Genomic DNA, 23,828 nt, shown 5'->3' with positions numbered 1-23,828 from the left:
AAGTGGTATTTCAACAAAACTACCTGGTATTGCATTGTTTTGGGGATCATTTCTGTTTAGGTCTAGTGTTTTCTTTGTAAGTTAAATATACTCAGGGCGCCTGACCGTAAAGTCAGTTGAGCTGTTTTCCCCTTGTTATAATCCCTCATGCACCGTCCATCATGTCTGCAGCTAAAACCGGCTCATCAAACCACAATTCCCCTCATGTGTCAGAGCCTTTGTGACTCGAATCACGTTTTCCCGGCGACCTTTCTGTAGCTCCCGTCACCAAAACAATCATAAACATTCAGACTGTCTGAAGGAAGGCACGCATGGCACAAACAAGTCTTGTCAACACAGCAGTAATTGGCAATGTGGGGTTCATCAGAACTGAGTAGGTGTCTCTGTAGTAGAAAAATTTATTTCATAGAAAATCAAAGCTTAGTGATTTAGGTTCAAAGAAAAACAAAAGGCGTATTTATTTCGTTGACGTATTTGTCTGCAGGCGTGGGATCATTTGATCATATCTGACCTTGGCACCTGGCAGCTGACCTCCTATCAACCTTATCTTGTTTCCTTTTTGGCCTCTTGACTCACTGGCAGCAGTCAGACCTGCTTTAATTATAGCCTCTGCAGCATTCCTGTCTGACAGAATAGGGAGAGGAAGATAGTGAGGCCTTGGGAAGCCAATTATGAACAGTGGAAGAATATCTAAAAATAGAGAGAGGTTCAAGATAATTAAAGATAATCTGTAAAAATCTGTAGTGGAATTTCACTTCGTTCAGGGTAGAGACAAAATACATCCTTTATGTGTGTGTTTTGCTTTTGCATTTACAGAAAAGGAGTCATGGGGCAGAAGCTGGAGAGGGTGTCTGAAAAAGACGAGGAATCCCTGGGTAATTCTGACTGGTCCGAGCAAACCGGAGACAAGCGTCTCTCCGAAGTTACAGGACAAGACGAGGGAAGACATCAGGAGGACAGCAGCTCTGTGTCCCATCTGATCATTGGTGGGATCAGAGTAATCAGCAACTCAGGGAAGCTGGCTGTCGTTACTTCACGTACAGGCCCCCAAAGCGGGCCGCCAATCAGGACTGGGAGTCAGCAGGAACACCTTCTGAACTCCAGAGGAGAGTGGGTGGCTCCAGGCAGGGAGACAGACTCTCACGCAGTTGGGGACTCAAAAAGGGTCCTGAGCTTTAGGGAGACGGGACGAATCTCCAACAAAAAGCAAAGCTCTGAAAAAGGGTCTGCAGCCGGGACGGGGACTGCAGCAATGGATGAGCAGGACAATCTGAACTTCTCAGAAACAGACAGTAGCAAGGGTGTAACAAACGCATGCAACCTTTCCAATGAGGAAGACTTTGTAGTTCTGGAAAGAGACGAGAACTGGATGTCAAATAATGTGGAAAACAACACAGCAGGTCACCAAAGTAGACCTGGGGACGAGGAGGACAGTTCTGATGGCAAGCTTTCACAATCTTCCAGGATTTCTCCTCAAGAGAAGAATAAAGACATTGCACGTGCTAAGGGTTCAGCCGGAGACAGTTTAGAGACGGAAATGGGTCGTCATTCGACTCAAGTGACAGGCAACAGGTGTCAGCTAAAAGGAGTAAGCTGTGACCGGGCTGCTCAAACCAAGACAACTGGTAAGGGAATGGCAGAGACGGACCAAAATGTTGGCATTCGTATGAGGGAGGAGCAAAACAGCTGTAAGGATCAGCGGCAAGAAGTTGATCACAACCATGAGAACAGGTTTGCTGGGGCTGTATCAAAGAGGGCCAAAGCTGGAGTCCAGAGCCTATTACTGTCTACCAAAAGAGATAACATTCAAGTCACCAGCTCTCAGCTTTCACAAACTGTAGCATCTAGTTCTGGAGAACCACGCCTGCAAGACGGTCATTCATTTACCCTGGAACAAGCTAACTCTATGCCTTCTCCGTCGCAGGCGGGAAGCTGTGATGAAATTATGCAAGTCGCTTGCCTGAAGAAGGAAAGTGAGCTTGTTTGCTTCTCTGCTGTCGTCACACCTCCACCTGTAACTCATCGTTTACCGGGGGACGATGCATCAAGTCCACCAGAAGCACCGTCTGCCTTGTCCACCATGCCAGCAGAGAAATCCAGACCTAAAAGTCCACCTCCTCCTGTTCCCAAAAAACCCAAGAATCCTTTCATAAAGCTTAAAACTGCACAGCTAATGTCTACTGATGTGCAAAGAAGAGTCAAAGACCACCTGCGATCAGAGGACAGGGCCAAGAGGAGACACACGTTTCATTTTAACAAAGATCTCCCATATGGTGCACCAACTAATCAGGACATGTGCATGTTGTGGGACGAAAGGGGCTCGTTTGCCGTACCACCTAACTTTCGCCGACTATCAGCTGACGTTGGTCTGTGGGACCATCTGTCTCTAAGGGACATGGATGATCGCTTTGGAGATATGATTGACTATGAATATTGTGTTCGAATGGCAGAGCTGTCTCCAGAGGAAGAGCCTCAAAACTTGGACATGACGCAGAGACGGATGTTCCTAGAGAGACGATCCAGGCGCAAATGGTCACCTCCTCCTGTTACGGAAAAGCCACAGCACACTCTGACCTGCACCGAAACTCTTTCCAGGCCAGGGGTCACGCCTAACGATGAAATTGAAAGCCGAAAATATACTTTTTTAGAAAAAAAGGAAACACAACCAATCCTCCTGACTCACAGAGTCAATACACACAGCCAGAGCCAGCATACTAAAGATTTCACAGATCCCATCAGCAACAGAGACACAGACAGATGCAGCGAGGTGGGGTCCTACAAGCCGGTGGCGGAAATCGTGAAAGAAACAAACCAAATGCAGAGACAACAGGGTCGAGTCAAACCTGACGGGCCCAAAGTTCAGGTCCGTCTGGCAGAACAGAACCCAACTTTGAAAGTTTCCCAAATGAAGAATACCTTTGATGTCCCAAAGAAATCCAAGGAGAGGCCAGCAGAAGTCCAAGCACCTCCAAAGAAAGGTAGGAACCACAACTACTTACCAAAATATCCACAAATGCTGATGTCCTCTCCCACATTTTCAACATTATTAAACATGTCTCTCATTAAACTCCAAACTTGGTGCCCAGAAACCGCAGTAAACCATCCCTTCTGCTTCTAAGGTTTTACACTAATTTATTTAATTTTCTGCCAGGCTATGCCATTATCAGACTAGAAGAGGTAAAAGAAAACTTATTTACAGACCAAAACTAAATTTATTAAGCTATGACTGAATTTCTAAATAAACTCTGCAGCTTAAAAGAAACAAAAACAAGGCAGTGAGTGTATGTGTAGTGATTACTATGAGTCTGTGTGTTTTATTTACTGTAAAATTAAAATTAGCAGCGGTTCCTATAAGATTAATACGCTCCGTTGATTCTGAAACTTTACATTTTAAGATTTTATTTTCCACTGACCAGGTCATTTGCATTATTGTTCTAAAAGGCTACACAGAAATCATTCAAATGGCCGAAAAAGGCCCTCGGACCACACAGTGGACGCTGTGATATCAGCTTAATGACATCAGCTGTAACACCGCATTCTTTCAAATGTGATTTATTTTAGCAGTTGTCGCAATAAACTATGTAGTGTAAAGGGGGATGAGGGAATGGAAAGATGTTCAGCTTGAACTCAATTTTTTTTTGTCTTAAGAACATAAAATTATCCTATAAAGACGTGGAGGACAGACGGACGCATTTTTTTCTAACACTCCCCATCCCCATTTCCATTCAGATCATTGAGAAATCAGAGCTGGCATTTGGTTTGCGCATGTGCCGTAGCCCAATGTATCCTGGTGAATTTAATAACGGGATGAGAATAGAGTACGGCTAGTCTTCCGCAGGTGAGGAGCGGACAGTAGATGCTGTAGTTTCTAATCACTATATTTAACGAGATTTTAACCCTGGTTCACTTTACCTATTAGTACTTGAGAGGGGGCTGTAAGAACCTTGCAACTGGGCTCATTTTTTCCCAGCGGAGACAAGGGATACTGAAGCACCGTCCTGCAGGATAAGGGCGCGCCTAAACTGCCACATTCATGTGTTGAAATTGGTTTTTCACCCTCCTTGCGTTGGAAAATCTTGCATAGATTTTAGGAGGTAAGGAAACTTAAACTGTGTCTTTTTGCATTGTGCAATTTAGCATTTATTCTTTGAGCTTTGCAGCATCCGCGGACGCTCGCTGGATGGGTTTGGGAATGGGAGCAACCCAAAAAAAAAAAAAAAATCCTGGGTGGAAATTTCTGCACTGGCGTCAGCTGGAAGCGGTCCACCGCAGCTAACGGTTAGCAAGCCTGCTAACCCACAGGCAACTGAGATGGAAAACACATTTCAGGTGTAAAGGATGGCTTGTTTGTCTGGATAGTGGTTCCACATGAAGCTAACAGCTCCTATTGTTCAGCCTCCTAACGGTGAAACGTCTGTGTCGGTGTCTGTTGACGGGACCAGCCCCGTTACAGCCTCCAGCTGCCACTACATTGAAGTTAGCTTCCGATTCACAGCTTTTGATGCAGTTGTATAAAGGATCGTTTCGCTCTTTTTACGGACTCTACACCGGCTATAGTCAAAAATGTAAAACTGTTTAATTGGTCTTAACTCTTAAAAATAGATTAATTTACTCTACACTGGCTACAGTTTGTTTAAAACATAACCTGCAATATGTGCAACCTTTATTCTTTCTGTGAAACCTAAAAAATTAATAGATTCTCCAACGAAGCTATTAAACAGATTTGCTATTAAATACGAACATTTTGTGTTGCTTGTGTAGATAATATATGTTATGTTTATCCATTCAACAGTGACATTTCTCAGATTTTTATTTATTTATTTGTAGCTATCATTTGGAAACCCCAATGAGATCCTGCCCCTACTTTGGGAACAAATTACCCCTAGCGAAATCCTGCTATTCTTAAAGAAGTCATACACAGACTGAATTGTTCTACATAAAGTAGTTGTGTAAAACACTTTTTTTTATCTGTGAAACCTTTCTTGGTGTGTAAATCCACAAATGTATTGATACTGAACTTATTTGCATTCTTGCATATAAAGTAAAGATTTGAACAGCCATAAAACTTGTTTTAAGCTATCTGTAGGTTCAGTCCAGTTTCGACTATTATTTTAGGTTTTCTTACTATAGCAAACTAAAGTTATATTCACAAATAACTGTAAAAGACCCTCATTCTACGAATCGGAAGCTAACTTCAAAGTCCACCCTCTGTTTAATCTAGCACTAAAGTTAGCAAGCGCGGCTAGCTTTCATTCTCTTTTACAACGTCAAAAAGGATGCTTGATAATGTCTTGCAAAATAATTTTGAACCACTACTCTAGCGTAACTGTCTTCTTAATTTCCTTTGTATGTAACGCGTGTTTTTAATGTAGAGCTCAATGGAAATATTAGCTAATGTTGCTAGCATTGCCTGCTAGGTAACCATTGTTCAACAGCAGCACCGTGCTGCGCAGCTTCCATTGAAAGCACGAAGCGGAATTCAAATGTTCAACATGCCGGTGGTGTGATAGGCTAAAGCCGAGTTAAAGTGATAGTAGCCGTGTCTGTGGTGGCACTGTTAGCGGAAGCATCATGTTCTGCATGGTTTTTCACTGTTTGCTTTTGACTGTAATGTCCAGAGGAGTCCGGGGGTCATTGTAATTGAAACTGCAAAATGGTTACAGACATTTAGGAAACAAAAACTATCAAGGCCACTAGCTTTAGAAATATAAATAACCTTTATTTTCCCTCACTAGACCAGTCCATCTGACTTTTAGGTAGATTTACCCTAAAATAACAACATAAAAACAGAATAACATACTTTCTAATACTAATAACATACTAATTGCACATTTAGAGAATATGAAAATACTGTGCAGTTCTTAAAAATGGCAGACTGAGTAGGATCATTGAAAAAAAGTGTAACACGTGCATTTATATTTGTGTTGAAGAAACAGACCATTTTCAGGAAGTGAAAAAACTGCAAACAGGGATGTGTAAACCAAAACAAGAATGTTGTTTGAGATGAGGGAAAACAACAAATAACAGCAGAGATGTAAACACTTTGTGCTTTTGAGAACAGCAGTGGTTATAAACCATGCTGGAAGGAAGAAAGAATCAATGATGTTTAGTGTGTTTGATTAATTATAGATACAAACAATCCTAGAGATATTGAATTGTAATTTACTTTGATGTTGGACCGTAACATGTTTCCTTTTTGTGGGCATCTTGACCTCAAAACATGATCCTATTCTTTGGAGATTTGAGAGTAAAGTATTACTGATAAATTTGTGTGTTAGACTTGGTAGCTGCTGTTGAATGGGGCTCTGTGCGTACAGGATGTTCTGATCGGATGGCTAGACATGCCATGTGTCAACGTCGTTTCTTCCATGTCGAGGTCTTGCGTTTTGATTTATAAGATTTGTCAGCTCTTTCATCCTGTTCTCAGACCATACTAATGGTTACAGATGTTCTGCATAAGATTTTTATTGCTACTGACTCTTTGCATTGATACGTTTATCATTTAACACTTGAAAAAAATCAGTCACAGAATGGAGAATTAAATTAGAAGTGGCAGGAAGGAGACAGGACTCTTCAGTCTTCTCCTGAAATCCCTGCTGCTTAATTAGCTTTTATATGTCATGTTTATACAAACATAAGAAAAAAGAGTAAAAGACAAAACTAACCCTTTAGTCTTTGTTTTCAAAATCCCCGGTGCCAAATCTATCGGCACCTTTTAAGGTTCCCATAAAAATGAAAAATGTAAAACATTTTTTTTATAGATTTATGAATTTTTGACTGCATTCAGATGCCACGAAGCACTTCATGTGGCTCTGGCATTATCCAAAAGATAAATATGAGAAAAATAACCTTATGCCCACTGTTAGGTACGATATAGGATCTGTGATGCTGTGGGCTACTTCTCATATGTTGTATGACCTGTGAAAATACCAAGACATTTTTTTTAATATATTTTCCAGAAAACGGAGTGAGTCATCCCCGGGTTTGAATAAATTTTGTTTCTTGTGGTAATTTGCTTTCCACACGACAGATGTGTCCAGATAAAATGATTTGAAGAGTTCAAAATGCATTTAAATAAAAGATAATAAAAAATCTGTGTATTACACCTGATGTGACCAATGCAAAGGACGCTGCCAGTCAGTCTGCGCACACCCACACAGTCACAGTCGTAAGATAAAGTCGAAACGGACGAAATAATTGGCACTTATGTGGGTGTATAATGTGCATGTAAGGGCTTTGAAACAACAGCGGTCCAAAAAAAAAAAAAAAAAAAAATCCTGGAGTCCCATCAAAAATAAATATCAAGTTTCCAAGCAACGGAGCTATTTTATCAGATTACAGCTTTAAATCGGAACAACACCAACAGTGGCGGTAACACAAGTACAGTTCACCTCTGCAGTCTGGTTTGTAGACAAGGGTTCTGGATTAAATCCAAGTCTCAGCTCAAAGAGGGGTGAGTCAGCTTTTCCATTTTAGAAATCTCTCAACTGTGAGGGAACAGGTGGCCTGCTGTGATGGCAAACCTGGTCACAACTGAGGGAGGAGACAACTAATGCGTCGCCCGAGGGCCCGTTTAGGAACCTTACACATATTTAAACACCGAATTGGAAAATTATGTCAAAAACGATTCAGTTGCTAGCTTGTGTTTGAGAAGAAATGAACAGCATCTAGGGCTTTGTGTTTAGAGCGAAGCTGACTCAAGCGCTGTCTAATGTTGATGGAAGACGGGGATCGTTTTGTGACGGCTGCAGCGGTAACTAACAGCCCATCTGTGCTGCATTCACAGGAACTGATGCAGCAGCTTAAAATTATAGCGTCCGTTATGACGGCTTTGAGCCTTCGCCCTGCTTCCCGTTCTGCAGATCCCGAAAATAAACTACAGAGTCAGAGAGCTCAGGCAGCAGAACAGAACACTGGTCAGACTGGAATATAACTAAATTAAAATATTTACCAAGGGAATGGCATAATGATTTAATCAGACCCACTTAAATAAAATTTACTCCGTGTCAAATGCCCTCATTGAATTTAGTCTGGGAATTTGCACTGATGTACGTAAAAGCGTCAGGAGAAGAGATGAGTCTTGTACAGAAACTGATGTTGATGGAGCATAAAAGCTTAAACTCAGATGTAATTCATAAACACAACCTCAGTGCCATGACTCCCATTTTAAAGCTGCTGGATCAGTAGAAGCTCCTTTTTGACCCGCTTGATCCCGTCCTTCTGTTTGTTTTGATGGAGTGACTCAGACCCGCCGTGCTCCTCCCTGTCTTGTTTCTCGCCATAGAAATGTCGCGGCGAGTTGTGCGACAGAGCAAGTTCCGCCACGTGTTCGGTCAGGCTGTGAGGAACGACCAGTGTTACGATGACATCCGCGTATCCAGGGTAACGTGGGACAGCTCCTTCTGTGCCGTCAACCCCAAGTTTGTTGCCATCATCATAGACGCCAGCGGAGGAGGAGCGTTTCTTGTTCTTCCTCTAAATAAGGTATTCAATTTGTGATTTTTGCTGTGTATTTTAGAAGGTTGATGTTCGGTTTCTGTGTTTTTAGTCATTTTTGCTTGCTTCCTGTCTTTTTTGAAGGAAAACCCTGTTAAATTCTGAGTAGAACTTGAATTTGGACATGTCACTAAATGTTACATCAGCCCTACAGTGATGGGAGTGTTTCCTAAAGTAAGCAGAGTTTCCCAAAGTGTAGGTTAGGACCTCACTTTGGTTTGTGAAACATTAATACTTGATTAAATTCTATGATTGTCCATTTGAACTGGTTTATTGGGAAATTTTGTCTCCTTCAACAAAGAACGGACTGGGTCAGAAACGTCTGCTACAGCCATTTGGAGGGTAGAAGTTGAAAAGTTTAAGAACTGAGAATTGTGTAAAATATGTGTAATCTTTTTATAGACTGTTAAAAGTTAATAAAATAGACATTTTGTCAAGATTTCACCAAATATGTTTTCTTTCTTTTTTCTGCATGCATTTGGGATAATACAAAGGAAGATTGTTGCACAATCTGCATTATTACTGCAAATTACCTGAGCTCTGGGAAAAGAAAGCCCACTGCATTGAGCCCCACTGAAAACCTCCTGGTTATTCCACAAAATATTGATTTCTGAACTCTTCCTTAGTGAAAACATTAGTATTGTTGTTTCTAAATGAATATGAAATTGTTTCCTTTGCATTATTTGAGGTCTGAAAGCACGGCATTTATTTATTTATTTATTTTATTTATTTATTTTTCGTTATTTTGACCATTTCTCATTTTCCACAAATAAATACGAAATTTTTGCTTGGAATTTCAGAGACATGTTGACAGCAGTTCATTGAATAAAAGAACAATCTTCATTTTACTTAAACATATACCTATAAAAAGTAAATGATCAGAGAACTGATCATTTTGCAATGGTCTCTTCATTTTTCCCAGAGCTGTACTATAAAATAACAACTAATAATACAAATTTTAAAAAGTTTTAGTGTCCAAACAACATTTTACGTTGTTTTACAGTTCCAAGAACTTTTAATAAGAACCTAGAGAAAGTGTCATAGTGATTGGAGTTTTCTCCAGCATTGAGGAACACAATCATCCTGTCCTCCAGCTATTGCTGCACACTGCAAACCAGCAGGCTGAAAGAAGACACCTGCACATTTCTGTTCTGTACACCAACCTGCTAGCACCATGTCAGAAATTATGCATGATTGGCTTGCTTTGTTTTTTTAAGCGCCTTGAGATGACTTGTGTTGTGATTTGGCTCTCCCTCTATGAACTGAACTGAATTGTATCAATCATGAATGATAAACCCGTTTCTCTGTCTCTTAGACTGGCCGTATAGACAAGGCGTACCCGACAGTTTGTGGTCACACGGGCCCAGTGTTGGACATCGACTGGTGTCCACATAATGATCACGTCATTGCAAGCGGCTCGGAGGATTGCACAGTCATGGCAAGGCCTCATCTATATGTTGCAACACTCATTCAATGTTTGCTTTATAGCAAAGTACAAATATGATTCTGTGATGTTATTTCTGTGGTTCCGAATTTCCCTTCATTCCATGCAGGTGTGGCAGATCCCTGAGAACGGACTGGATGCTGCGCTGTCGGAGCCTGTGGTCGTGTTGGAGGGCCACTCCAAAAGGGTCGGCATCGTGTCCTGGCATCCCACAGCTCGCAATGTTCTCCTCAGTGCCGGTGAGTTTGGATTGAACTCCTCGAATCAAAATAAAACCAAGAACATAACAGTTTTTCATACGAACGGCTCCTGTCGGACTGCTGAGAATAAACCCGCTTCCGTTCCAGGCTGTGACAACCAGGTGGTCATCTGGAACGTGGGGACGGGAGAGGCCATGATCAGCCTGGACGACATGCACCCGGATGTCATCTTTAGCGTCAGCTGGAGTCGCAACGGCAGCCTGCTGTGCACCGCCTGCAAGGACAAAAAGGTCCGCATCATCGACCCACGTAAAAAGAAGATAGTGGCGGTAAGTAAAAGGTGCTAGATCAGAGATTAACGTCTCCCCGATAAATACGCATCTAGTGCCGCGGTTTTACAACCTGACTGGTGTGACTCTGCTTTTAGGAGAAGGACAAAGCCCACGAGGGAGCTCGACCCATGAGAGCCATCTTTTTAGCAGACGGAAACATTTTCACCACTGGATTCAGCCGCATGAGCGAGCGTCAGCTGGCCCTGTGGAAATCTGTATGTGTTCATCGTTTGGTCCTCTTGACTCTAAAATGTAGTCTCTACCCAAATCATAAACCCAAATCTTTACATCCTGACCTCACTAGTGATTTACAATAGGACTGAAACAATCGGGTTAATTGTGGTGAATCAATTATTGAAGTAATTGTCAACAAATTTAGTAAACGATTAATTGTTAACTGAAGCATATAAACTAAAAAATAAAAAAGCCAATCGATGTATGAAGAGGACATTTAATGCATTTCTTGTGTTGTATAAAGAAGGATTAAATTGAAAATCTGCAGAATGTCCAAATTGTTTTTATCTGATTAATCAATTAATCATCAAAATAACCAACCGAATAATCGTCAAACTGAAATTATTTTTAGCAGCCCTAATTTAGAAAGCAACGAGAGAGAATCAAAAACATAAATAAGCCGTTAAATAACTACTTTTATTGGGCAACACTTTAATCAAGTTAGAAGTGAATACAGCAAAGAAATTCTGATATTTATGTTATTCTAATGTTGAAATAATTCATTAAATACATAATTACATTTCTAAATAATTTTTCAAGGCATATATATATAATTGTATCAGTATTTTTAGTATTAATGAAACTAAAATGATAACATTTTTCTGGTCAGATGAATTGTTAATGTGCACAGCTGTTTAAATACAGACCACTCAGATGATTAGTTTCAATATAATACATAATATCTAAATAATCTGAAACATTGAACATTTCCTATTTTTTCCAATCATGCCAAAGTTTCTGCTGTGCACCTCCTTTCCAGCAGAGGGCGATGAATACCAAGTAACATTTCCTGATAGAGCACATGCTCTGATTTTTTTTGCCCCCCATTTTTAATTAATATAATCCTAAATCATACCAATAAAAGCTTATCTAAACTGCACCGCCCCTTTAAATGTATAATTTTGTGTTTGCAGGACAACATGGATGAGCCCATATGTGTCCAAGAGATGGACTCCAGTAATGGAGTTCTGCTGCCATTCTACGATCCAGACACTAGCATAGTCTACCTGTGTGGAAAGGTAGTTGAGACTAAAGGTTTTTTTTTTATTATTATTATTATTATTATTATTTTCAAATGTTAAATCGAGAGGTTTACACATTCTGTACCTGCAGGGAGACAGCAGCATTCGGTACTTTGAGATCACTGACGAGGCGCCGTTTGTTCATTACCTCAACACCTTTTCAACAAAGGAGCCGCAGAGAGGCATGGGCTACATGCCCAAGAGAGGCCTGGATGTCAACAAATGTGAAATAGCAAGGTATTCAGACTGTTTTATATATATATATGTATATATATATATATACATATATATAGATAGATATGTTCACTCCTTTTTGCTTCTTTATGTCTAAATGAAGCAAAATCGTAATAGTACTTTTTAAAAAAATTTAAACAATAAAGCAAAATGTAAAGGCAATGAGTCTAAACCCAAATCTGCTCCAGGCTTAAAAGCATTAATAATTTCAATAAATTGTATTCTGTCAGACAAACATATAAACCCAAATTATTACCACCGCGGTTGACAGTTGGTTGGGTTATTTTCATAGAAATGTGGTGTTTGGGTTTACTATAACAAACACCATCATGATTCTGCAAAGGACTTTCTTTTAGACGTCCAGTGGTTTATTCAGATGCAGCTTTACAAACTTAATTCATACTGGAATAATCTGAGGAATTAAATTTTACCAGTCTTCATGTCTGGATAAATATGGAAAATATGAAGCAGAATATGGAAAAGGTTTTGCATTTCCTAATTTTCTTTCATGCTCTCCGTTTGCTTAAACACAAAAGGCAATTTTCTTCAAATGGTTTATAAAGACAAATTTTAATCAAATGTTCTTTTTGTATTACATTTTGTTCCATCCACATCAGCCCTGGAGTTATTAGTATTAAATATATCTGATTGTTTTTCTCTCTTTTTTATGCTTGTTAAAATATTTTTAAAAATATTGTACAAATATTTAATAAGAAATTTTCAGTATATATGTTAAACTGGATTAAGGTTTGAGGACAAAATGAAAAGCTTTTGTCTTTAATGTGGCTGGAGCAGCAGAAATGCAAACTAAAAAGAAAAATCACTCAAAATCTTTATATAGATTTTTCATAAACATACATTTTTGACATATGGACATAGATTTCCTTTTAGACCATTACATCCACTGCTATAATGGGTGAAGCCAAACTCTATTAACTACGATAAATCTCTAGAAGACAAACATTTACAAATTCCCAGTTTACTTTAACAACTTAATTCAAAAACTAAACCCAAAAACACTCAGTCATCAGTCTTTCCTCCAGTTGTGTTTTCTTTCCCAAAGAGGCGGATTAAACTCACCAGTCTGCACTGTTTATGGGTGCGTTTCCATGGCAACACATGGCCAGTTGACCTCTTAAAGAAGGAGAGAGTAATGAGGAAAACATCTTAAAGTTACATTATGAACCAGATAAACCAATTCTTTATGTAGATCAGTATTCACCTAGTGCATGGAAAATGAAAATAAAAGTACTTGTTAGTGAAGGAATGGATCCCGCTCTCCTGGAAATCATAGAGACCAAAAATAAACTTTTTATAAAAAAAGATCTGAATTCAAGATTCCAGATGTATGAAAATGTCAACGTTGCAACATGTTTCTGATCGCGTTGAAGTGGCAGCATAAATCTGGAAAAATATGTAGTTTTGAAATGGAAATATGTAGTAACCCTGCTGGAAATCCCCTTAAAGTCATTTAGAAGCAGTGTTATTGTCATTTTGTCACACACTGTAAATGTTGCTTATGTTATCAATATAAATAATAATAATAATGTTTTTATGCCAAATAAACTTGAAAGTTGTTCTATTCATAACTATATTCATATATTTATTCTCCATTATTATCTACTGACACACTTATAGCTGATATGCTTAACTTTTTAGGTGTGTCAGACCAAAGGACATGTCTGATGTTTGTCTTTGAAAGCATTTCCAAACAGTAATCTGTCCTTCATGTTGTATTTGGAGTCATGGCTTCTTCTTCAGAACCAATCTCCCGGTGGGAAGGCTGGTTCCTTGCTGTTTCATAATAATTCTTAAAACAGAGGGAAACGTCTCCTTCAGCCATGTACCTTCGGAAAAATCTGTCTTCTGATAAAATTTGAGTGCCATTAAAATAACTACTTTGTTTTCTCTTATATTAAACTCTTATCATTTCTCATCCCTTCAGGTTTTATAAATTACATGAGAGAAAATGTGAACCAATCATCATGACAGTCCCGCGGAAGGCAAGTTTGCTTAAAGCCATCATGTTCTGTGAGCTGGTATGCTTTTCCCTTATTGGTGCCTAATAATTTCCCCCTTTTCCCCACGCCGTGCCCCCTCCCAGTCGGATCTGTTCCAGGACGACCTGTACCCGGACACGGCCGGCCCTGATCCCGCCTTGGAGGCAGAGGAATGGTTCGCCGGGAAGAACGGAGGCCCGATCCTGATCTCGCTCAAAGACGGCTACGTCTCCACCAAGAACCGGGACCTGAAGGTGGTCAAGACGAACATCCTGGAGAGCAAGCCAGCCACAAAAGCAGAGAGCATGCCAACCATCCAGAAACATGCTTCTCCGCAATCCACTGTTGTGAGTGTTTGCAGAAAATACAATTTTTATCAACAGTTATTGAATATTGACTGTTGTTGTGAACAGATGGTGTGATGGGATTGCAGGATTTTTCCTTGTTCACGGTCATAATTTTGGAAAATCCAAGAAAATTATGGATCAGTACATAATCTTGTTTCTGGCTCTCAATTTAGCACAGCTGCACGGAAAAATAAAACGCCATTGCCCGTTGGATCACATTTGACTTAAACCGGATGAACAGATGTTATTTTTTTTCTGCTCACGATCCAAATTATTCCTCCCCTGGTTCCAAATATTCAATATTCCTCTTCGTTCTTTGTTTTTTTTCTTTTCCAGAAAATGGAAGACAAACTGGAAGAGGTACTCCGAGAGTTCAAGTCACTCAGGGACCGCGTCATCCTCCAGGACCGCCGGATCGCCCGACTCGAAGATCAGGTCTCCAAGGTTGCCATGTAAGACGCAGAGACCCTTGCCAGGATTGCTGTTTTCTTTCGGAGTCAGCTGCGGCCAGTTTTTAAAGATTCGGCTTCACCGAGCTTGGTTTCCGTCCCATTCCGTTGAAACCAAGCCCACATTCCAAGACGAACTTTTATTTTTGCTCATCGGTCCTCCCGTTTCACACTCTGCCCCGACCCGCTCACAGAGGAGAGGCAGAAACTTTCAAAGCTCATGTTCACATCCGAAGAAAAGACATTTTTGTTAAAGAAAGTCTTAACTGTTTTTATTTTTTAAGATGTGGTGAAGCATTCTCACGTGAAGGTTGTATTTACTGCTCAACAACTGTAGCATCAGTATTTCCATTGTTCTCATTGTGTTGCCAAATATGAATTGTGTGCCGTCTCATGCACTGCTTTTATGTTTTTGTTTTGTTTTTTTTCTCCTCCTGTTGTACATTCCAGTCACAACCTGGTGGAACAGTACAAGTCAAAGCTGGATTATTTTTAAAACAAAATGCTGTCGGACTGTTTTCTTCCCCGCAGTTTCCTCGTTGGCATCGGTCAGAATATGAATGTGGAAGAGATCCTAAAACAATTTTCTCCTGTTCTTCTGGGGCTTTTAAAATTTACCATTGGGGTCCAAACATGGAGGTGGAGGGTGGGTGGGTGTAACATCTTCCTGCTGTAAATGTTGTGAAAATGTTGTGGTGCCTCTTGTCACTGTTAAGGGTCAGACGAAAGTTGCCCTCTCCGGTGCGTATTGGCATTGGGAAGAGACCACTCGCAGCCCGTGTTTTACTGAACCTCTGACAGACAGTTCTGTGCACATAATAAAAAAATTTTACACATTAAAACGCTGCTTCTTTTCCTCTTTATTTAATACAATCTGATCTTATCCGTCAACAATTTTACATTTCCTCTATTTCACTTCTGTTATCAGATAAGCATTTGTAATCTGACTGAAAAATCTGACACATTTCAACTATAAAAACTGTTGTAAAATGTACTATTATGCTTCCTTGAGCAGGTTAGGATAGGTCTATGGTGTATTTGTTTTTTTGTTGTTTTTTTTTTGTCCAAAGTCATTCTCAGATGATGTAATTTCAGTCTGGTCAGTTGTGCCGTTTTTGAGTTCCTTTCACAATGAGGCTTTTAATGCGTCATGTCACTTTAAATCCAAATAAGCTGATGCTGGCCACGCCCACCCGACTCCACGTTTACACTCGCATGGGAAAACAGCTGCAAACATGTGTTTGAAAAACAGAAGTAGAGCCTCCTACACAGTCAACAAGAATGCAGCAAGTAGTTTCTGGATAGACGGTCAACAACAAAATACTTCCAGCAGCCATTGTACAGCACATACAATAAAACCAGCTGACCAAATGTGCTGGACCTCGGTTTTAGCCCCATCGCTAGGTAATAACTGTCTCTCATTATTGTGCCATGTAGCAAATAGGAAGGATTTTCGTAACACTAACTGACCTGAAAAGTTTAGTCAGATTCGATCTTGGTCAGTAAGAAAAGATTATATGGTTTCATGCGCACTCGGTTCTACTTTTCTTTTCCTCTGCTGGCAATTAACATAAGAGCGTGGGTGTACTTAAGAAGCCCATAACTAAAAGCCAAAAAGTGGGTAAAAGGAGAACTTCTGCTATTTGGATTCAGGTGGGTCAACGCAGGAGGAAGAAGCAAGAAAAAGACGAGTAATAAACCATAGGAAGAGGTTGAGTCTGTCTATTTATTTACCAATAAATAAACAGGGCTGGACGTAAACGTTTTTTTTCCCAGCCTTTCCATTACATATGTATCTTTTCGTCACTTCTTCTTGGTAACCCTTAAACAAAAACAGGCTGAGTGTATATGTGCCGTGAACGTTGTGCAAAACCGCATGTCAGTGTGAGTCAGTACAGGAAGTGACAGTTACGGTTTCCACATTAGATGGACGAGTCTGTTTCCACTCGGATCTTCAATGTAGAAGGCCAAGCATGAAATTATGCACCAGTCTCTTACAGTTTGGCCACTGTCACCAGTCATCTGACCGCAGCTTTATCTCAGCATGAAGACTTCTGACTGATAAAAGGGAGTTTCAGTTGACTCCACTGCTTTATTCAGGGGAAAAAAACACACACATACTAAGAAAACAATGATGTCCTCATATGACTGATCCTCAGTCCCTGCGGTTACCTCTCAGTCCCTTGAAATCTCTCATTTGCAGCTTTTCTCTCACATGACCTGCAGCTTTAAATGTGAGGCAGAAATGTGATCAAGGGTTGACATGCGACAAGCATCTGAGTGTTTTACAGAACTGAGCACTTCCTGCTATTTTAAACAAGCCAGTACACTAGACATGCTAAGGACGCTCCGCAGCAACGAATCTGAGCTCTGCTCTGCCTTGCATCTGTCAGGTGAGTCTCATCCCATCTCAGCAGATACAAATTAATATTGGTGGTGGGGTTAAATGAAACGGTCGTTATCTCTTTAAAACTGCAAGTGCTCTTTTTAGTGAATGCGTAAAGATAAGGATTTCAAAAGGAAGTGTCTCATCATATCTAAGTCGTCTAAAAGTGTGATATACCGTCATGTTTTTTTTTTTCTTCGTTTCCTGTTTCTGTCATCAAGCAGAGCAACAGTTGCCATATCAGTGCAACGAGGATGTGCGCAATGAGAGCCTGAAATGAGCTGAGGTGAACATTTTTATTGGATCTAACATCAAATTCGTCCAACACCGAGGTAAGGCATGAGCAGGTGATTCTGGAAACACTTTGTTAAGATAATTTTAAACACCTATTTTACCTGAATGTAATGGAGTTTGTTAGTAAAATGTAATGACATGTTCCTCAACTTCACCTTTTTTTTTTTTTTTTACCACTGTGACACAGTGGCAGTTCTTTAAAAACAGATAACGCTGTTTGAGTGTTTCAAAACACTGATATTTCCTGAAGTTTTTAGTGTTTTTCTGGTGAGAATGAAGCAAAGGGTGTGGTGAAGGAACATGATCGTTTCATTATATGTAAGAAGTTACTGGCATACAAATGTCACATACAGTTTTCCCCTTGTCAACATCGCAGTGGGAAGTTTATACACTCATCATGTGCGTGGATGTATTAATTTTGGGGGGGGTAGGATGCATTTGAGCTGTTTTTATTGCAATGTGTATGATTACACACACATCTTAGCAGTTTTTAGAGGATAAACACTTTCTGAGGCCTTGAACTGGATCTCAGCATCATCTTGTCTGGTTATTTAGCCACTCAGAATTTGTAAACTTCATTTATGTTGGTTCATCTCTTTTTTTATTTAATACTGTTGGGATCTACGTAAATACAGAATCTCGATTGGAACTAGTTTTTCCTGTCAGAATGCCCAATTATGTCCAGATTTCAACCATGTGGCCCAAACTATGAGACTCAGATAATAGATAATCGGTGGAAATCATCAGGACTAATTATGCAGTTAATGAGTCTCAAAGCTATTAGTATCTGGAGGATGCTGCAGCGTCACTGTCCACGGCAACATGAGCTGAGAGAACACAGACCAATAAATGAGTCCGTGCTTCAAAGTCAAAGCTGGATGGAAATTTTCACCTACAATGAAGACAAGAAGAACATGCATCCTGGTGAAAGGTTTCACGGCGAAAAGAACCAAACATTGAGCTTTTTAGTCGTATTACAAGAGGAATGTTTGGACAAGTCAGGCAGAGAGTTTCAAAGCTGAAAACTGTCAAGCATGGCAGTGGCCGCTTCATACTGAGTGTCTGTTTTGCTTTATTGACAAACTGGATTGAGTCATGTTGAAGCAAGACCACCTCCAAATTCCCCAGCCTCGGCTACAGAGGTGGAAGCTAGGCAAGGCTTATCGCTAAAAAATAAGAAACTGAAAATCTATCGTCTATTCTTGATACCAACCTATTCTCCATCTACAAAGCCAGAGTTGTGGCAGGACCTTGACCGCAGTGACAAAAATATTTGTTACTCTGTTTATAAATAGAACATGTCCACATGTCAGCGGTGAGCATACATATATGTAACCCTAGTTTACAGGAAATTCAAGAAAAGCGTACAAATTCACCGTCACTTTATGTCTCTTTAATACAGGCAATGCTTTCAAAATGATTTTTTTTTTCTGTGATTTCAGATCTCATATTCAACAACCATGCCCTCCAACATGAAGATATGTGCTGTGCTGCTGTGGGGAGTGTGTGTGTTGTTTCCTGTGGAGTCGGTGACGAGTTCAGCGCCAGAAAACAGCAACACGAACATCACTGTTCCACCAGACATCACAGCCAACCAGCGGATCACTGCATACGCAAGCACGTTGCAGCCTGCAACCCCGCATCCAGCAAAACCTACAGATGCTGCTGCTCGTGCGACGGAGGCAGCGTCACCCACAGCGGACCATAAGGACGGCGACAGAAACACAAGTAAAAGCGAGAGCAGACGGCTTGGTTTGACTACCGCTGAAGTAGCAGTCAGCCATTCCAAACCTCTCGCCCCCACAGAAAAGGTGACGACCCAGGATGTAGTTCCTGTAAAGACGACAAATGCAACTGCACAGACCTTCCCTGCAGGGCTGACGACAAGCACAAGCAAACCTCCGTCTGTCAGTCAAACAATCACAGCTGGAAGAGAAGAAACTTCTGCTGCAGTGACCACAGCGAGTGGTGGAGCTAAATCTCCCACTGCCAACGTCACTGCTACAAGTAAAGAACAAATTTCCTCGTCAAACACCACAGGCCATGCGCACACTTCTACCGAAGTCGCGTCGACCGGAAGTGGACTACATCCGTCCACCGCCATGACGACAGCTACGAGTGATGTGCAGCCGTCGTACCGTTCAACAACAGCAGAACCAGTAAATCAGACAACAGACCATCTCCCCCACACATCTGCCTCGAGTTTTACTAACACGACTGCTCCTGCAACACATCCTGCGACTACTTCAACCTCATTTGTTTCTACTCAAAATTCAACATCCGTTACTGGATTCAGACCAGAGGTACCTTCCACCACCTCTATGGATAACTCTACTCAAAGCACTTCCACCTCCAGTGGTCCCACAACTTCAGTTCCTACCTCAGGAACCATTAAGTCCACCAGCACCGAGCTCTCATCGAAACCGTCTTCTGTTTCCGGCACCACTGACTTCAAATCTACATCGCCTGGACCAGTTTCCACTTCAACAGATTATTCCAACACCACCGCCAACTCTACCAGCCCAGCTGGGGCTCTTATTCCTCACATCGTTGGGTCAACAACACGCTCGACTCCATCGACTACAAAACCTCCCTGCGAACCATCAAAGGACTCGTCAAGCAGCAAGGTTCCGCCCTGCTCCATCAGGAGCGTGGAGAAGCAGTGCCTCATAGTTATCGCCGTCTTGGCCATTGTGGCCACCGTCTTCATAGTTTCCACCATTGTCCTTTGCATCAAACTGTCAGATAGAAAATACAAAGTTAGGAAACGTCAGCAGGACACGGAGATGATGTGCATCTCCTCTCTGCTGCCTGATAGGAGTCACACCTACACAAGGCAGCGCAATCCGGTGAGCAACGGAGTCCTGGTGTACCCTGCGGGAGGAGACAGCGACGAGGAAATTGGGGATAATCTCACCCTCAGCAGCTTCCTGCCAGAAAACGACCGCTATGTTTAGCTGCTTTGGTGCAGCCTTGTGAGATGGAATGGGTCTGTCTTGGATCAGTGATGCAGAAATCGGATGAGTTGATGTGGCAGACACAAAAACCACAAACACTTACCACTTCATGAAAGCTGGTTCACCCGGATCTGACAAAATTTGATCTGAAGGATGTTGACTTTGAGCAAAACTCGCCATTTTTGCATAACTTTACACACGTTCTCCCCCCTCATGGGAAAATTGAACCCAGGATGCAGAGAACGATCAAAGCTGCTCTCCTTTTTTTTTTTCTTTCAAACATCCGGACCAAAAACTCTTGTGGGATTTCACTTTGCAACAAGAGACAGGAAGCCTTTGCTTTGTCGAGACAGAGCTCTTCTTCGCAGAGACTGCTCAGTTTTTTTTTTTTTTGGAACCTGAAGACTTAACAGTTTAAAATCGGACTTTGTTGAATAGATTTCACCGTTTATCCATGTGTAAAAGCACACCTTTTGAACTGCAATAATTGTTGTTTTAATGTTATATGCACGGCATATAAAAAGTCGACACACCTATTGACATGACAGGTTTTTCGTAACCAATGTTACTTCCAGTTATTACTTAACTGAAAATCAGAAGTATTTTAGAGAGCTTAGAGAGGTGGATTTACAAACTAAAATACTGTGGTTGCACGTCTGAGCACAGACTGGACCCATTCAAAACGTTATTCTTCTTCCAGGAAAGGCATCCCTCCATTTTGAACTGTGATCATTTTCATAAAAACCTGTTGTTTTTATGTGCACCACTCGTAGTTTTAACAGCTTCCTCAACCTGAGTGTTGCATCTCTGCATCTGAATAATGTTCTCCTTTTCTGACTGATCACTTTTGCTAGTTTTGGGATTTGCTACCTGTTTAGTTGCTAACTCCTATTTACAAAATACATCTCTACAATTCGTGCCTTGTAACACAAAAGGGACATTGTAACAAGTAGATACTTTACGGCATTATGTGTCGTTCCTTAAACCAGGGACAAATATGTGAAGTGGCAACAGTTAATGCTAGCAATTTTCACCACAGTCTAAATGCACTCAGTCATGTTGAAAACCAAACTAAAAGTTCCTCACTGAGTTCTGTATTTCCTAGTCGTTTATATTTGCTTTTTTTTTCCAACTACAAACCTGAAAAATCTGACTTCCTAACACAAAGAATGCACAAAATTTGAGTCATCGTCCCAAAGTTTCTTTTCTTCCTCAGCTTTTTACCAGAAACTTGAAGTTTTCTGCTAAAAAGAAACCTTCTCTGGTATTTGGAAACGCTCATAAGTTTTTTTTTCCATTTTGACTAACGCCCCAAGTCCAACTGAAGAGAAACAGGATCAGTTTTCTTATTTTCATCATAACTTTTGATGACGTTTGTCTTCCCTATGCTCCGTTGTGTTTCTCACATTTTGGAGAAAGTTTGTACCTTCTCCTGACTGATACCTTTTTGACACTGTGATCCCTCTGATGCTCATTAAGGTTTCTGCAAACCATTGCTTTCACTGAGATATGATGTAGGAAATGTTAGGCAATGCCCACTAGAAGAGTTTTACTTCATTTGAGGTCCATCAGAGGAACTTTAACTCCAATTTAAAATGAGCGTGTAACAATGAAACCACATTTTAACCTGGGTGTGTAGGCTTTTTATATCCACTATATAATATTCTGCTGAAAATGGCTTTTTCCTTGTAGGGCTGCAGGATTTCTTATTTATTTTTTTTGGCATCTTTGAGAAAAAATTTTGCATAAGTTTTTTGGAAGAAAGCATAAAAAAGTCTAGCATGCTGGTATAGTTGACACTGAAGGGGGCCAAGTTAAGTTTTAGTTGTTTATCTCTAGGAAATTGTAGACTTAAAAAGTATATACATATGTTTTTTATTATTTCTGCAGAACATTTTATGTTTTGTTGTCTCCATTGTGTTCTCTTAACGATACTGTTATTAAAAGCCCAGTCCACTCAGACATAAATAAGGATGTTTTTTTGATACATGTGCTTTCCTCAAAGTTTAATCTGTAATTGATATGTAACACGAGGATAGAGATTAGTACTGTTGAAGTTGTGACTGCAAGAAATTGAGGTTGAATCAAAGTCATTTTGAACTTTTTATACAAAAAAAAATCAAAAATCGCAATTTTGCATGTTGAACTTAGACTTAATATTTATTGTCTTGTCACATGATTGTTTAGAATTGGAAAAATCAGAAATCTCTTTAGGAAGGTAAATGAGAATTGGTCAGATTTACTGAACTTCTGCTCCTTCTTCTCTGCAGCAGAGCTGAGGAAATAGATTAATAATGACACATCTACTCTGTGCGTTTTCTGTAGAAAACAGTGTCTTTCATCATTAAATGTGTAATTTTGGTACTTCTTTTGTAACTTCTCTTTACGGCTCTCTAAATGGCAAACAGTCATAATAAAACTGGATCTTCTCTAAACTCATTCAGTTCCCTTATTCACAAAAGGCTTCACAGACAAACTTTTGCTTCCTACACTGGATTTTAATTTCACATTCACTTCCCTTCTTGTGAAATGATAACAGTTCTCTGACTACCTATTAGCCTCACAATGTCCCTTTTTTACCCCCTTTGTGTCCCATCAAATATGTGAAGCAGGCAACAGCAACTATCAACAAAGCCCAGACCAACGTAAACCTTTCTGACGCCGGACGTCATCTGATGCTCCTCTTGACCATATAAAGCCGGGATTGTCTTCGGCCACAGACAAAGCAGAGTAGTAAAGAGAAAAGCGCCGTCTCCGGCGCAGTCACACTCCCGTCCTAAACTGGCCACACACTCGGCGCGTGCATTGAATCGTTTGCTTGTGGATGAAAAACACCTCATTGTTTGCAATAGTTTCTCCTCCCAGCCTTTTCTCTGGTTGTTGAAGTTGTTTTGTCTCCACAGGAAACATTAACCTCTCCCTGCATTAAGGAGGTCAGTCACACAAGCTGCTCTATGACTACTTCATTTAACCCCAGGTGGTCGTCTGCTACTCATTAGCATCACTTCAAGGCTGCCACATCTGGCCTTCTCGCTGCATAAAGTGTCAGAGCGAGTGGTTGTTACCTGCAAAAGTGTCAATTTCTCTTAAACCTTTTTCACATTTTGTCACATTGCAGCCGAAAGATTCAATGTGTTTTTGTGACATTTCGTGTGATAGACACACATGAAAGAGTACAAAAAACTGTGAGCTGTAGATGTGTTAGGGCAGATCTACACACTAAAATGATCAACCTCAGTTTTGGTCAGAGTGAGTAAAGCATCTGTGAAAATCAGTTTGCTTCCGATTTTTAATTGGATCTGCTTCTGGACTTTGACTGGGCCATTCTAACACGTGAATGTGCTTTAAACCGTTTGATTGGAGGTTGGGCTTAATGGTCAGAGTAACCTCTGACAAAATCTTTTCCAGCTTTTCTTTCTGTATTTAGCTCCAT

General features: G+C 40.5%; 2 protein-coding genes across 3 annotated transcripts; both read left to right on the top strand.

Annotated features, from left to right (window-relative positions):
• Positions 1–816: 816 nt before the first annotated feature.
• coro1cb (coronin, actin binding protein, 1Cb) lies at positions 817–14,810 on the top strand. 2 transcript variants are annotated; one of them, XM_015058139.1, is made up of 11 exons: positions 817–2,978; positions 8,285–8,484; positions 9,812–9,934; positions 10,050–10,179; positions 10,288–10,469; positions 10,568–10,687; positions 11,621–11,725; positions 11,820–11,965; positions 13,908–13,965; positions 14,067–14,309; positions 14,646–14,810. In XM_015058139.1, exons 1-11 carry the CDS (start codon positions 827–829, stop codon positions 14,763–14,765), a joined length of 3,579 nt encoding a protein of 1,192 aa, XP_014913625.1. In that variant the 5' UTR covers positions 817–826; the 3' UTR covers positions 14,766–14,810. The 2 variants fall into 2 exon arrangements, with proteins under 2 accessions (XP_014913625.1, XP_014913626.1); XM_015058140.1 differs by lacking the exon at positions 817–2,978 and adding an exon at positions 3,768–4,094.
• Positions 14,811–16,875: 2,065 nt separating this feature from the next.
• LOC106963307 (serine-rich adhesin for platelets) lies at positions 16,876–22,834 on the top strand. Its single transcript, XM_015058146.1, has 3 exons — positions 16,876–17,151; positions 17,369–17,476; positions 18,881–22,834. The coding sequence occupies exon 3, from the start codon at positions 18,899–18,901 to the stop codon at positions 20,393–20,395; it is 1,497 nt and encodes a 498-aa protein (XP_014913632.1). The 5' UTR covers positions 16,876–17,151; positions 17,369–17,476; positions 18,881–18,898; the 3' UTR covers positions 20,396–22,834.
• The last annotated feature ends 994 nt before the right edge of the window (positions 22,835–23,828 follow it).

This window comes from Poecilia latipinna, unplaced genomic scaffold, assembly GCF_001443285.1.
Source record: "Poecilia latipinna isolate Pla-1442-1.1 unplaced genomic scaffold, P_latipinna-1.0 Scaffold1519, whole genome shotgun sequence".
NCBI classification, from domain to species: domain Eukaryota; kingdom Metazoa; phylum Chordata; class Actinopteri; order Cyprinodontiformes; family Poeciliidae; genus Poecilia; species Poecilia latipinna.
Note: the sequence above shows the minus strand (reverse complement) of the source record. Positions and strands in the feature narration are given on the sequence as shown.